The sequence below is a fragment of the Panthera onca genome, chromosome B2 (genome assembly GCF_046562875.1).
Source record: "Panthera onca isolate mPanOnc1 chromosome B2, mPanOnc1 haplotype 2, whole genome shotgun sequence".
NCBI classification, from domain to species: Eukaryota; Metazoa; Chordata; class Mammalia; order Carnivora; family Felidae; genus Panthera; species Panthera onca.
In genome coordinates, this window is record NC_138343.1 from 5,456,468 (window position 1) to 5,472,660 (window position 16,193).

At 46.8% G+C, this 16,193-nt stretch overlaps 1 protein-coding gene across 1 annotated transcript in view; it reads left to right on the top strand.

The window, feature by feature from the left end:
• DCDC2 (doublecortin domain containing 2) overlaps positions 1 to 16,193 on the top strand; it is a 163,358-nt gene that overhangs the window by 59,381 nt on the left and 87,784 nt on the right. Inside the window, exon 8 of the mRNA XM_078446586.2 lies at positions 4,200 to 4,362. Coding sequence (XP_078302712.1) covers positions 4,200 to 4,362 — 163 coding nt within the window. The remainder of the gene's footprint in view (positions 1 to 4,199; positions 4,363 to 16,193) is intronic.

The following is a 16,193-nucleotide window of genomic DNA, read 5'->3' on the forward strand; positions in this document are numbered from 1 at the left end:
TTAAGATCATTAGCCGCTTGGCACTGAGTGGGGGTGGGAGAGAAGCGGCTAGGGGAGACCCAGCTCAGGGCTTTGGGAATCACTGCCGAGTCAGCGGGAAAAGCACCCTCAAATTCGTGATATGGATCAAAGGGGATGCAGAACTGGGTTTTTATTAATTCATTTCTCACCAGGCTTTCTAGGAATTGCTCTACTGCATAAGGAAGGGGAGTGCGGGAGGTGGCCTGATAGAGTTTAGTAAAAAAAAAATAAAAGCGGGGCGGAAAGCTACCAGAGTCTGCACAGGGGGCCCCTGCTGGTGTGTAAGTGCCTAGCGCAGCCGCATCCACCCTGTGGTAGGGAGTGCGGGTGGTGAGGGCTTCTGGGCTCATGCAGGCCCTTCCAGAGCCCCTAAGGAATGCCCCGTGCAGAGCAGGATGAGACCAGAAAGCCATTCCTTACACGAACGCCTGGTGCTGGGAGAATCACAGACGCGAGCAAATGGAGAGTAATTTTAGCGTGCAGTTCTAGCCTTGAAAACAGAAGGAAGATATGCGTGAATGGTGTTAAATTCTGTTCACGGTGGAAACACACCCCATCATATGGGAGGCTGTGGTGTAGCAGCCGGGACGCCCCGCGTAGTGTCAGGGTGCCCCCTAGTGGCAGATGTGCGAACTCAGAGATTTGAAAACTAAAACCAGAGGCTAAAAGTTGTTCTTGTTTATTACCATGTGGCTGTTACATCCTGTGATGAGTAGTTTACAGATTCCAATATTATAATTGGTAAAGTTCTGGTAAAAAAAAAAAAAAACAATACGATTATCCGTGTATCCCAAAGTCACTGTGAAGCAAGATAAGGTCCAGATGTTTCCAAAGCTCTATTTTGCCTTTTGGGAAACTTGAGTCCAGGATGGATAAAAGGGCTTTTTTTGGGGGGGAGGGGGGGACACTTGCCATCACCAGATTCGCAAGTGAGAGAAATGCCAGCCTGATTCGGGGTCTACTTTCCTGCTTAGAAGTCTCCCTTTGGGGTGCGTCTCTGAAAGACACGCATGGCAGAGGCTGTCGCGTGAGGCAGATCCCTCGCGAAACTTGGTGTTTTATGGCCTCTGTGCCTTTGGCACCTGTTCATGGGGACTGGGAATGTGTTTCCTGTGGTCATGAGTTGAGTGGCCTTTATTGGAAAGAGCCGAGGGAACTATTTAAAAAAATCCCAGTTTCAGTAGAGTGAGGGGAGATGGAAGGGTTCTTTTCAGTTCTTTTGCTTATTTGAGCCAGCAGATTGCTTTTCCTGTCGGATACACTGATGTGTGTGGGGCAAGAGGCAGGGCAGTGGTCGAGATACCACACGGGGTCCAGTGTTTGCATAGGACACGCTGTAAAATCAGGCTGCTTCTTGACTCCTTATTCTCAGGCATGTTGACCCAATTTGTCACTTGTAGGTGGTCTTTTCAGGGAATCATACCATAGTATAAATATTTGCAGTGCCTTGGCATCAGGCAACTTCGTGTAGGAAAACCAGACCTGGGTAACCGTGAGAGAGTTAATCCCCTTTATCTGTAAAATGGTGACAGTAATACCATATTTGTGTCAAGTGGGTACTTAGAATGTAAGAAAGTAGTCAACAATACTGCTTTTTCGTACAAGATAGCAAAACTCCCCTCTTACCTGTGCCCCCCCCCAAATAGCCACAACTCTCTATTTATGTATCTATGTTATAAGTCACGTGTGGAAGTCTCAGAAAAGAAAGGAAGATCCCTGAGAATGCAAGCTGGTGCTTCCATAATTGGATACGTGGATGTCGGTTTCCAAAGCTGTGCCTTATATTGTTGGAAGTCACCAGCCTTTCTTGATGCTCCCAAATCGCCCTTTTGAGTGTCCTTGTCAGTAATGTAGTATATCAGAACTTCCTGTATAGTTTACAAGAGAGCTGGTTTTTAAAATCGTGTGAATCTCAGGCACTGCAGGATGGGGCTTCTGTTTCTCCCTTGTGAAAATGACTTCTCCCAGACAGCTGTAAAAGGCCATCCTGCCAAGATTCAGAGAGGTTCTTCTACATTCAGCTTCGTTTTAATCCTCGGAAGTTCAACAGCATCTCTGAACATTCCAGTAGGCTTGCTAGAAGGGTTACTTCACTCATCCAAGGCTCTTAAAGTTTTAAAATCTCGGGATGGATAGACTCGATTGAAAATAGGTGGGGATATGAGGCCTGGCTGATGGTTTTGGAATCTCTACTGTAATCATGTTACCTGTCTGTCTCTCTGCCAGGCAGCCTATGGCCTTGTGAGAAAGAATCATTGGAGAAAAGGAAAGAAAAAACCCAACAACTCTGGTTGCTGTTAATGCAATAATTAAATGGAAACGTATGTTTAAATTGCGGCTGGAATAGGAAATTAAATTATGCAAAGGAGTGTTATAGATTTGGACAAGTTTTCATACTGTTAATAAATCTATGCATAATTCATTTTCTTGTAGGCTACGACAAAGTAGCATAAATAACTTCATTTGTAAGGCTGTGAATATTTCTACCCATAATTGGGTGATGGCTAAAACCATTTAAATGCTTCTGGATGGCTGAATATATAAATGTTTAAAATGAGCAGTTATAATAGGTTTCTAGGCAGATTTGTGTATTTAATATTACTACATTTATTTTCAGATCCTAGCATGGTACAGATGTTGCATAAAGATTTCACCCAATATGGTGTGAGTTCAATACGATTTTTAAGAAAAAGAGACTAACTCTGCTCTTGGAAGAAGCACTCTGATGCTCACTGAGTAAATACTGCGTGACAGGCGCTGTACTAGTTTTTTTTTTTTTTTAATTTTTTTTTTAACGTTTATTTTATTTTTGAGACAGAGAGAGACAGAGCATGAACAGGGGAGGGGCAGAGAGAGAGGGAGACACAGAATCTGAAACAGGCTCCAGGCTCTGAGCTGTCAGCACAGAGCCCGACGCAGGGCTCGAACTCACGGATCGCAAGATCGTGACCTGAGCCGAAGTCGGACGCTTAACCGACTGAGCCACCCAGGCGCCCCTGTACTAGTTATTTTATAAGTGTTACCATTTCCTTCTCGTGATGGACCTGAAGGCAGGTACGTTGGCCCCACGCAACTGCTGAGGAACCAGGATCAAAGAAGCCAGGAGTTAGTTAGCCCAGGGTCCCCTCGGTGGTTAGTGGCAGAGCAGTGGCTCTGAGCCAGGTGCTTTGGTCTCTAGAACTTTCATTCTTTCTACCACCTGCAGCCTCACGCTTTCTGCACGCAGGTGGGCTTAGCACCTGAGCACCGAAGGGACCAAGGTGCTCTTGGTAGGAGGGAGTTTCTTGCCGTAGGCATGGCCAAGCAGTGACGGAGTACGAACACAGCTGTTCGGTGGGTGCGTGTGGTAGCCACCCCTGTGGTGGGTTATGTGCCCCTGCCCCCCCGCCCCCGCCCCGGGAGCTGTTCTTAGGCCAGTGACGGGAGCCCTCGAAACTCAACCTCACCTTCGTGATAAGGAGCCTGCTTTGCAGATGCAGAGTCTTCATCTCCAGAGGCTCCAACGAATGTGTGACGGTTGGTGGCTGCCTTTGCCCAGGTGTGGTCTTAAGTCGCTGTGTCTGTGTCGCTCTGGATTTGTGATCTCCAGGGAGCGTGGCAGTCGCTGGCGGAGGAGTACGGATTTGAGGATTTTTACAAGCATAGTGTGTGTGTCCTTCGATGATGACACCTGCACATTCACGGTGACCCCTGGTTGAGGAGGTGTCTCTAGACCCGTGAATCCAACTGAAGGCTGTCGCGATTCCTCAGCCAACAGATAGCTGCTGCTTTTTACAGAAGTCACAGGAGGGAGAGGATGGTTAAGGCAGCGGCTTGCTGGCTCCATGACCTCACTGCTTCCTCTTTGCAATGGGGCGACACGGCGCCTGTCTCCCAGGGTTGTGAGGATTGAAATAATTTTCTGGAATGTCTGGTACATGTTAAGTATTCAACACTTTTTAGCTATTATTTTTGTTCTCCTGCCTCTGTTAGACCCTTCCTGTGGGCCTTGGAGAACTTAACGTGGATATTAAGACGGAGAGCGGGGACTCAGCAGAATCCATTCGTCTCCCGCCCCTGCCCCTGCCCCTGCCCCTGCCCCTGCCCCGTTTGCTGCTGGTTAATGACTCCTATGGACTAGGAGTTGCTTTGGGATTTCGTTAGCCAATGCTAAGGGTCTCCAATCTTTTGCCACTTAGGGAAATGATCGTCAGTCCAAGTCAACAGTTGGATCCAGCGACAACACATCCCCTCAGCCCCCGAAGAGGAAAGGGAAAAAAGAAGAAGTGAATTTGGAAAAACCCAAAAAAGGGAAACAAAATGTGAAGTTAAAGAATTCACCACAGATAATTCCAGACAGCGGTAAGTTTGTCCTTCCTGCTATTACCTTGTTTTTATTGTTTATCCTCTTAAGGCTATGATACGATTTTGATTCTTGAATAGATCTGTTTCTCTGGACCCGCGGAAGATACTCCTGACCATCACGTGGGAGAGTTTTCCAAGGAAGAATCTTTGTGTACAAGATTCTTCTGTGTTTCCTGCTAAGTTTCTGTTTATAGTTAGAGGTCGTGTACAAGGACACGGGTTCTGAGATAAAATATTTCTTGTGGTGGTCTTATATCAAAGAAAAAGGTAAATTTTGTCATCCTTTTCTTCTGTTGAAAGGGCTTGATTGATGTTTTGACCAACTACTGTTGACATTGGTCTCTCTCTCTCGTGTGTCTACAACCCTCGTCCACATCAATCATGAGTTACTGTCAGTCACAGCTTCCTTTCTCCGAAAAGATGTTTTACTAATTTTACTGATACCCAAGAGGATACTACAAAATTTTACCAGTAGACAGTATGTACCCAAACTGGTTCTGTATCTTGCATTAGCAGTACAGAAATAATTCTAAAATAAATTCTATAAAAATAAATAATTCTAAAATAAAATAATTCTAAAAAAATTCTAAAAAATAATTCTAAAAAAATTTTCATCGGTACGAAATTTGTGCAGTCAGATTGTGAACTTTCACGGTGATTTTGGGAAGGTGGGCTCTTTTTGGCCTCATCCCATGCACAGTGTCAGCGGGGTGAGCCTGCGGGCATGGAGGGCTGGCCGGGCCACTGCTCCCCACTCACCCCGGGATCCACTCACATGCCCGCAAGGGGCCGGGCTGGGCACCCAGGAAGATGAGGGATGGACCGTGGTTTCGAGTTCCTGGCCAGCGCTCTGTCTTCCACCTGGGAGCTTCAGCTTATTTTGAGGTCGACGCGCAGAGTCACATTAGAATTCCGGCTAACGTGCGCCCCACAGCTGAGGGGACACGGGAACTTGTAGGGGTCCACATGATGTGGTCCCCGTGGTGGAAGAGTTGTCCGGAAGCCACGTGAGACTAAAGAAACGGGCTGCCTGAGTGAGCCAGTGACAGAGGAGACGAGGGAGCTTGACCTCTTCAAGGTTTCGGTGACACAAGACCAGCTGGGGACGGGGAGTCCTAGATTCTGGTTACTTACAGTTCTGCTATGGACCTCGGCCAAGTCACTTAACTTTTGGGGGCCCCATCAGCTATCTACAAAATGTGGGTTCATGATAAGGTTTTGTGTTAGGGGTACCTGGGTGACTTAGTGGAGCATCTGACTGTTTTTTTTTTTAAGTTTATTTATTTATTCTGAGGGTGGGGGAGGGGCAGAGAGTGCGGGAGAGAGAGAGAATCCCAAGTAGGCTGCACGCTGTCAGCGAGGAGCCTGATGCTGGGTTTGAACTCACACCATGTGATCACGACCTAAGCCAAAGTCAGACACCCAGCTGAATGAACTACCCAGATGCCCCAAGCATCGACCTCTTGATCTCAGCTCAGGTCTTGATCTCAGGGTCGTGAGTTCAAGTCCCACATTGGGCTTCACACTGGGCGTGATGCTTACTTAAAAAAAAAAAAAGAAAAAAAAGGGTCTTGCTTTCAAGTTTGCTTTTGTTTTAAGTTTGTATAATCCCTTTTGGTGGCTATGAAACAGGGGAGGCCAAGGTAAAACGTAGTCAACAAATGTTTAGTGAATGTGTGCTTGATGGCAGGCACCAAACAAAGAAAGCTAGCCTTCAAGAACATGACATTCCATGTTCATGAGCATTAAAAATAAGAGGCTTTATGTCAGTCATTATACTAGATGGTGAAGCCCCCTGTGCTGTGTCTTCCTACCAGTTGGCTTGTTTTTATTCCTAACACCAGGCACAGATCTGATAGGAGACAGTAAATATTGGTGAATGAACGTTGGACATCCCAACATAGATCAGTCTCTGTAATACTTTGAAACCCATGATGAAGTAGGACCTCTTTTAAACTTTCACAGATATTTTTTACTAAAGGCTTTTGGAAAATGTTACTTGCTTATTTTCTCAGAGGCTCTTCTTAGCCTGTGAAAAATCCCAGTTCCTCCCTCTAACATACGTCTATTTTTATGTTATTTTAAATATTTTTAATGTTTATTTATTTTTGAGACCGAGAGACAGAGCACGAGTAGGGGAGGGGCAGAGAGAGAGAGAGAGAGAGAGAGAGAGAGAGAGAGAGAGAGACACGGAATCCCAAGCAGGCTCCAGGCTCTGAGCTGTCAGCACAGAGCCTGATGCGGAACTCGAACCCACAAACTGCGAGATCATGACCTGAGCCGAAGTCAGACGCTTAATCAACTGAGCCACCCGATGCATATCCATTTAAAGTCTTTCAATTTAGTAGTTGTTTCTAAGAAAGGGAGCTTTTACCTTGTTTCTCTTCTGTGGGGAGACCTGGAATCACAAGTCTGTGTCAACAGTTCCCTCTTTCACTGGAAAGTGACCTTTATTAAAAAGTTAGATGATCAGGATTTTTGCTTTTGTAGAAATTTGTGGTTTCCAGCAACAGCCGTATCGCCGTGGGGATGAAAATAACCCGTTGAACGTTGAAGCGCGTCGTTTCTTTTTAAAGCGCCAAGAGAAGGTAGAAACCCATGGTTGTTCTTCTCCCGTGTTTGGAGAGCCTGGCTGGTGTTTTAGGTAACACTTGCCCACTTGCCCATGGTAAGTGTGTGTGTTCCAATGACATGTTATAACGTGTGGGCCATAGGTTTCTAACCGCCGTATCTCATTGTTCCATGGAACGATGGCTAGTGTCTGTCAAGTGACGGTTTTGAGGAGTGGATTTTTTTTCCCAGTAAGAAACTTATGTGATCCGTTTAAGTTTCTTCAGTACATATCAGCGTATATAAGAATTGAGATGAAGCATTTTGTGTCTTTTCATCTTGATAGAAAGAACATGTAACCTGGAAAATGAATCTTGGCTTCCCAAAACAATTTTTTCCAGGGAAAATGAAAAAAAAAAAAGATTTCGTGCAGTTCACTAGATTAAATCATCCCTTGACAAGCATAAGGATATTAGTGTCAAGTCCATGCTTTTGAAAGTTGAGCCATTTCCCCCTATCAGATCTCCCTCCAGATGTCTTTGGCTATCACAATTTTCCAGGTTATAGTAGTCAATCTCTCTCTCTTTTTTGATTCCTTAAGTCAACTTTCATATTCATTTTTTATTGCAGTGGCTTTTTGCTTTAATGTCATTTATCCTAGTAGTTAGAACCAAGCCTTTGGATAGTCCTATCCCAAGGGGGCTCTTACTCTTTAGAAAAGTAAAAGCAAGAGGCACGGTAAGCAAAATGTATGGGAAGGTATGTGGTGAGTCAAGATGAGTGCAAAATGCAAGAATTTAATGCCATGTTGCATATTTGAAAGTTGCTGAGAGAGTAGATATGAAAAGTCCTCATTACAAGAAAAAGTGTTTTGTTTTTTTTTTTTTGTAACTGGGTATGGTGACAGATGTTAACTACACTTACTGTGGTGATCCTTCTGTAGTATATATAAATACCGAGTAAAACACGCAAGCGAGAGTTTGATGTTAGAGATGAAACATTTTTTTCCCCCTACTTAGCAGTATTTTAACTTTGGAATGAAGTAATTGACTCAGTTTTCTTTCAAAGTGTTAGGTTTTAGAGTGAGGATCAATGTCTAGTTCCTCTCCTATCATATGTTAAATTGTGCAAATTTTTGATCCAGTGATGGTCACCTGTATTCTATTCTCATGTTAGTTTCAAAAAAGAGGCTTGGTAGGCTGTCTTGATTTTCATTGTGATTAAGACTGTAGTCATACGTGTTGTCTTTTACTGTTGGTATTTACTGATACTCGGGTTTCTGACGCTGTATGAATGAGCAGTGCTAATGTCTGTCTGTAGATGGCAATCTGCCTCTAATTTTAGGTCTTTTGCTTTTGCTTTTCTCTCTCTCTCTCTCTCTCTCTCTCTCTCTCTTTTTCTTTCTGACTCTGTTTCTTTCCGTAATAGTAAAGCTTAATAATTCAAGCAGAGCTGTGACATATTTCTTCAGGGAAACAAATACCATTTTCTTTTGGTAGCCAAGATGCAAACTAAGATTGGTTGGTGATCGATGAAGTTGGGTGTGAAATGCATTTTTAGTGCCGCATTTAAATACGAGCTTAACTGGCCAGCGTGATTTCCTTACACTTTCCACTTGATTTGCAGTGCCTTGAGATGCATTTTAGAGGCAGTTAACTAGCTACACTTTCCATCATGAGCAAAGTAGTAATGATGATTGTTTTGAAATAGTATTTTGGGATTGATGATATTCATTGATATATTTTTTTTTTAATTTTTTTTTTCAACGTTTTTTATTTATTTTTGGGACAGAGAGAGACAGAGCATGAACGGGGGAGGGGCAGAGAGAGAGGGAGACACAGAATCGGAAACAGGCTCCAGGCTCCAAGCCATCAGCCCAGAGCCTGACGCGGGGCTCGAACTCACGGACCGCGAGATCGTGACCTGGCTGAAGTCGGACGCTTAACCGACTGCGCCACCCAGGCGCCCCTCATTGGTATTTTAAATACTTTCTGCGTGAGAAAAAATACCGTCTTTAGAACCATTGGAATAGGAAGTATAGTGAATTTAGGGCTCCTTAGAAATCTCGGACAGGCTGCGGAGAAAATAGCCTGGTCTGTGTTGCTGTGGCTTATGTGCTATTGACAATCATAAACACTTTTTTTTTTTTTAACGTTTATTTATTTCTGAGACAGAGAGAGACAGAGCATGAACGGGGGAGGGTCACAGAGAGAGGGAGACACAGAATCTGAAACAGGCTCCAGGCTCTGAGCTGTCAGCACAGAGCCCGACGCGGGGCTCGAACCCACGGACCGTGAGATCATGACCTGAGCCGAAGTCGGACACTCAACCGACTGAACCACCCAGGCGCCCCCATAAACACTTTTTTTAAAACAGAATTTTAAAATGTAAGCAAAAGCCAGACTTGTTTCACACACACACACACACACACACACACACACACACTCTCTCTCTCTCTCTCTCTCTCTCTCTCTCTCTCTCCCTCTCTCCTTCCCTCCCTCCCCCGTATCTTCCTTGATGCAGCTCCTGGCTTATTCCCAGCATTGTTCCGTGATCATTCCTAAGGAACTTGCCGTGTGGACTCCTGATGCATGATAGGGAGCAGGTGCGGGGCCGGGAGGAGATGTGTGAATGTCACGACCTTGCTGGCTGACTGCCCTCGAGTGGTCACACTCCTGAGTTTTCTAACAGCTACAACCTGCACACGGCTTGCTGTGTTGACCGGAGCACGAAGCGTTCGTGCGGTCGGTCCGTCGTCCTCACGGTCTGATCCCGGGGCATGGGAACTTGAGCTTTGGTCCAGCTGATGAACCAGCTCTGGCACTTGTGTGGTGGCTCCCCGTCACAGGGGGCTTTGGAGATGGGACAGGAAGCACGTTTCCGAATGCGCCCCCCCCCCCCCCCCCCCAAGCCTCACCCTCTGTGTATTTGAAGAACGCATGTGACAAGGCGCCAGGGTGAGTTCGCGAAACAGGGCGCCGGTCACGTTTAAGAAGCTGCGCTAAGATTCAGGATTGCTTGGCGTCTGGCTCTGTCCACTCCCCTTGTGACGGGGAAACGCAGGCTTTTCATTCCCTTGCTGACCGTGACTTACCTCGCGGACAGTGTGGACTGTGGGATCCGGGTCAAAGTTTACTACATGTGATAAAAATGTGTAAAGCAAGCCTTCTCCACACCTCAGTGACCCTCGTTGGGATGGCCTGTTGTCCGGCGGAATTCTAGCACAGAGAGGATTTTGGTAATTTCTTGGAAGTCTTGTTTTGGGCCCCAAATTCTACTAATAAAAACTAGTTTGGGAATGTACATTTTGCTGTTCACCTTAGTACTGAGAGATTGGAAAATTCGAGGCTGGCTGAATGCCAGTAAGATGTTTTGTCTTGGAGAGGAGAATCATTTTAAAAGAGAATCTTTTCATATCCTGCTTTCTTTCTTTTTAATGTTTATTTTTGAGAGAGAGAGAATGTGAGCAGGGGAGAGGCAGAGAGAGAGGGGGAGACACAGAATCCAAAGCAGGTTCCAGGCTCTGAGCTGTCAGCACAGAGCCCATCGTGGGGTTTGAACTCACAAACCACAAGATCATGACCTGAGCCAAAGTCAGACGTTCAACTGACTGAGCCACCCAGGCGCCCCTTAATTTCCTGCTTTCTTACACACCTTATACACTGGAAGGAGAATCACTCTGAGAGAAGCATTCTTTCACAGCTCATGGAGGGTTGAGGCCTCTGCAGGAAACCTCTTTTGGGGACCGTTTTCTTTTTTTTGTAGCCCAGGGATGGGGTGTGAAGTTACTTTTTTGTTTTCACGATGGAAGAGTCTGTAAGCTCTTGAGTTACATAGATGTTTCCAAACCTTTGGAAGATTTTACTCCACAAAGTTGTGTATAACCCATAATGCACTTTATTTCTCGCTCCAGACTCCTGTGTGCGTGCAGGTTCCCTGCCGTGTGCACTAACGTGTCTAGTGGGAAGGCGAGCTAGGAGATCCGTTTCAGAATGCCAGGGACCCATGTTACCCTGCTGCCGAAGCATGGAGAACTGCCCTCAGTCAAATTTCTGGCGTCCACCAAAGAGGGTGAGGGCAGGGATCCAGCTAACTGGGTGTGGGTCTGAGGAAGAATGCAAAGTTTGGGGGGGGGAACTGAGGCCTGGGATTAGGTGCTTTTATTATCTGATCCTCTTTGAAGAGGAGGATGTTGGGATTGCCTCATCTTTACTTTTCTCCCTAGCTTCAGGCTTTGGCTCACCAACCTCCCTTCTCGTAGACGCCGCCCTTTATTGTAAGCAGGGCCTCATTCCTTCTTGGCCCATCAGAGACCCCAACAGATTCACAGTATTTCCTTGATTCCGCTGCCTCCAGAGTTAGCTGTGAACGTTTCTGTAGCGTACTCTAGAGAAGACGTGGGTCTGCACCAATGGTGAACTTCTGGCACACAAGAGACTCCTGCTTTTCCAGAAGAAGCTAAAACTGGGTTACCCCTTCTGGGCGTTTCATCACAAGTCTGTGGTAGGGCCCAGACTGGGGCTTGGCTGGGGGCAGGCCTCCTGTCAGGAATGTCTGTGCTGATCGCTGGGGGTGACAGGGAAGGCGGGGGGAGAAGAAACAGCCACTGCTCTTCCCAGCTCCCCATTTCTTCTGCTAGTGTGTAGTGAAGCAAGACCAGGAAGGGCCTGGTCCTCGAGGGCGTCAGCAACTCCTCAGCCGCCAGTCTCCTGTGAGGCACAGACAAGCACCCAGAGCAACACTTAGCGTTAGTTGTGTGTGTGTGTGTCCATTATGCCTACATCCATGGTAACTATTGCAATCAAAGCCTACGTGTTCCAAACCCTGATTAATGGCCCAGTTCTGACACCCACGCTTCTGAAAATCTCAGTAGTAGATTTTAACCTGATATTTTATAAGCTTCATCTACAAATCCTCTAAATCAATGGCATGTCCCTAGTTTTACAAATGGGAGAAGAAGAAGAGAAGCTCATTTGCCCAGAGTCAAAGAGTCTTACCAATGCCCAGAGATTTCTGGAAATTGCTACGCTGACCCACTGCTGGCTGAAAGGCGGGCGTACCTATGGGGTTATGTGTGGGACCATGATGCTCCGTGAGTCTAGGGGGAAGAGTGAGGGGGCTTCGGTGCGGAGGGGCTCTGACTGGTCTCCCTTCCATTTGGTGGTGAGAGTGTGCGTGGATGGCAGTTGACCTTGAAGCTTACCTGAGAGATTGTGAGGGATTCCCACCTTTCTTCACTTCCATTCCTCAGTATTTCACATCCCCTTTGTAAATGGGAGTGACTGATTGGAGCCCTTTTTGTTTTGTGGGTGGGAGGAGCGAGTTATTATTAACGAGATTTTTAGCAACATGGTGTGATGGTGGGTTTTCCCCACCGCGTTCAGACCTACTTCTTCGGGGTTTGGGAACCCTTTGGAGCTGACCTCTAGTTTATGTATCAGATGACCAAATATTATTATTATTATTATTATTATTACTTAAATTTTTAGTTGGTTTCTGGGACTTAAACTCTTGCAACCCATGCCCTTCTTAGCATGTGAGTTTCCTTCACCGGGTTTCATGAACACCCTGCCTTAGGAGCCCCGCCCCCTTTCCAAGAATACGCAGTTCCTTTCTTGAGTAAACACTGACTGAGTGCTTACTGTGTACCACACATTTTCCAGTCAGCAGGCCACCTCCCTTCCCCCGCCTCTGTGCTAACTGCTCAGCACTAGCACATTTTCTTCCAGGAGCCATAATTATACCTGTACCAGGAAATTGCTCTCGACAGAGTAGAAGCAATTCCCTTCTCCCTTTCAGGGACCAAGCTCCACTTACCACTAGTAAATGCCAGAATATGTTTATGTCCTATGCATTGATGTGCTTTTCCGTCTTGGTATTAAACCTCTGTATCCATCTTGTCCACGTAGAAGATAGCGTTTTTGCAAAAATGTGTTTAGTACGGTGACTGGAACAGTGGCTGAATACTACTTGGTACCACAAGACGGGGGAGGGACCTTTCTCCACTCCCATAATACACTGGGACTCCTTTGTACAATGTGGCCTGTTTTATATATGAACTCTATTTTTATGCTTTCAGTTACCCTCCTGGTTTTCGAAATAAGACATAGCCTGTGTTGCAAATCACCACGTAGCATGCCATCACCATGGGGACAAGGATAAACAGCAAATACCTACAAAGTACTTTTGAGCTCTGTAGGTTTTAAAGCTATCCATTTAGTGTTTTTTAAAAAAAATTTTTTTAATGTTTATTTTTGAGAGAGTGTGAGCGGGGGAGGGGCAAAGGGGGAGGGAGACACAGAATCTGAAGCAGGCTCCAGGCTCTGAGCTGTCAGCACAGAGCCTGACGTGGGGCTCAAACCAACAAACTGCGAGATCATGACCTGAGCTGAAGTTGGGCGCTCAACCGACTGAGCCACCCAGGTGCCCCTCATTTTAGTCTTATTTTATACAGCTGGATGGTGATACCAAATTGTTTCTGTGAAATTGGGCAAGGTGTCCTCCTTTAAAAAACTTTATCTTTTTTAAGTTTATTTATTTATTTTGAGAAAGAGTGAGTGGGCAGGGGAGAGGCCGAGGGAGAAAGAGAATCCCAAGCAGGCTCTGCACTGTCAGCATGGAGCCCATTGTGGGGCTCAAACTCACAAACGGGGAGATCACGACCCGACCTGAAATCAAGAGTCGGACGCTTAATCGACTGAGCTACCCAGGTGCCCCATCCTTCCTTTTAAAATGCTGTACCGAAAGCCACTTTCCATGGGGAGCAAAGCTGGCAGGTACCCCTTGCCCAAGTTAAAAGCACACGTCTGTCACCTTTGCACTGATTGCAGCTGGCTTTATCCCAGGCTTTATTGTGCTTAATGGTAAGGGTACCGTCCTAAAGGGGCAGGCATTTTATGGAGGGTGCCTGTGCCGCGGTGAGAAGCAGGCGTCCTCCACCCAGATCATCGAGGACAGCTCCTGCAGCCTTGGTGATGCAGCCCACCGCTTCATGACTCCTCTCATCGCCTGGAGCTTCTGGGTGACTTTAAGGTAGGGGCTCTCACCCAGGGAAGTTACTGTCACTTCCTAAAGTGGGTTCCATGGAACAGTTCAGGAGCCCATGAACTGGGCTCCTAACCGACGCTTCTTGTAGTAGGAGTTCCAAGCCCAAATATCAATTCGGGAGACGTTGGATTATACAGACTTGAGCCATCGTCTTGGCTACAGGATTCCACAGAGCCCTTCTTCCGACTTTGGAACTCAGGAAAATGGTTTACCTACCAGCTCACTGGTTTATTGTAAAGGGTACGACTCAGAAACAGCCAGATAGAAGAGATGCACAGGGCAAGGTGTGAGGGAGGGCGTGTGGGGCTTCTGTGCCCTTCTGGTACCTCCGTGGTTCACCATTTGGGAGCTCTCCAAACCCCTTTGTGCGGGGTTGTTTTAAATAGAGGTTTTATTATGCAGGCATGATTGTGTCAGCCATCGCCATTAGCAATGACCTCAACCTCCAGCCCATCTGCCCTCCCTGGAGGTGTGGGAGTAGGGGATGGGACAGAAAGTTCGCTGCCCTGTAATCACGCGGTTGGTGATTGGGGGCAAGGGGCCCCGCCCACAAGAGCTTTCTGAAAGTCACCTGAGTAGCTTAAAGTCAGATGTGGTTGGAAGGGCTTGTTATGAATAGCAAGACACTTTGTCACTTTGGCTCTGGAGCTGTTTTAGGAACAGGAGCTATTTGAGGACAAAAGACCAAATATTAAAAGGTGGTCACATTCCTCTTTATCACTTAGGAAATTAACAAGCATTTTAGGAGCTCTGTTCCAGGAACCACGGACAAGGCCAAAGTGTATTTTTTTAGACATTTATTTTATTTGAGAGAGAGTGCACACACGCATACACACGTACATGAGTGGGGAAGGGGGCGGGGGGGAGAGGAGGAGGAGGAGGAGGAGGAGGAGGAGGAGGAGGAGGAGGAGGGGAGAGAGAGAGAGAATCCCAAGCAGGCTCTGTGCGCAGGGTGGAGCCTGATGTGGGGCTCAATCCCTGGGATCGTAACCTGAGTGGAAATCAGAAGTCGGATGCTCAGCCGACTGAGCCACCCAGACGCCTCCACCCCAAAGTGTATTTCTTACTATAGGACAGTTTTACATTCAGTGTGTCTGAGAAAGTCTTCATTATACTCTCACATTTAATTTTTCATTTGGACGGATGTAGAGTTCTTGGTTGGAGATCCTTTTCACTCAGAGTTCTGAAGGTATTTCTACACTGCCATTTTACTTCCACTGTGGCTGTTAGGAAATCTGACGCCATTCTCATTCCTGTTTATCTGGATTTCCCCAAAACTTTGCTTGCTAGGTGAGAATCTAAGAAATGGACTTGACTGCAAGTAGGTCATTTGGGAGGTTTTCACAGAAAGCATGGGCAGGTCTTGCAGAAGAGAGGAGAGCTTATAAGGGGGGGTGTCACTCTTAAATAGGGTCCTTTGTGGGCAGTTAGGGCTCAGTCCTGCCACAGAGTGTATGAGACACATCTCAGAATTGTCGGTGCAGGGGTAAGGACGCTGAGATGTCTGTCTGCTAATTCCTGTCCTTCATTGGTTGATGGTGGTCCTTGGAAGACTGACTCCCTGGTGCTCTGACCTGTCCACGCTCAGGCTGAACGAGCTTCTGTGGCCAGAGAAAGGGCTCAGGCAAAGTCAGAAACTTGAGGTAGAAAGGCCTGGAAGTATATGGGAACTTCTCACCTAAGTGCAGCAGACTCCCAGGTTGGGCCAAGAGGATGAAAGCAGGGCAAGAGGAGGATTTCCTGGAGGTGTGGGAATCTTCTAGAAGGCCTGCCGTGGACTGGGAGCAGGAAAATGTCACACTTGACGGTCTCTGATGGTGGACAGAGGAGACAGTCTTGAGAAATATGTAGGAGACAGAATGAATGTGACCTGAGGTCGCGTGGGAGGGGGTGAGAGTCTAAGTGGGGCCCAAGGGGGCACGGAGCATACTGGCCTGGGTAGATGGCTGTGTCATTAACTTTTGGGGAATTCGCTCACGAGGAGCTGAGATTAAAGGGACCCGTTTGGCAGCCGGTGGAGGTGCGCATGGTTCAGCGGGAAATGGAAAGACTCCGCGTGCAGAGGTCCCTCTCGGGGGGACCCCAAGGACCTAGAAGAGATGGGGAGACCTTGGCAAGTTCAGAAAGAGGGTGGGAAGAAGCAGGAAGGAACAGACACCTGTATGGTGCTTGCACCGCTAATTAGCTTGCTCGTCTTACGGAGCGAACACTCAGGGGTGGGTGGTGTTTGC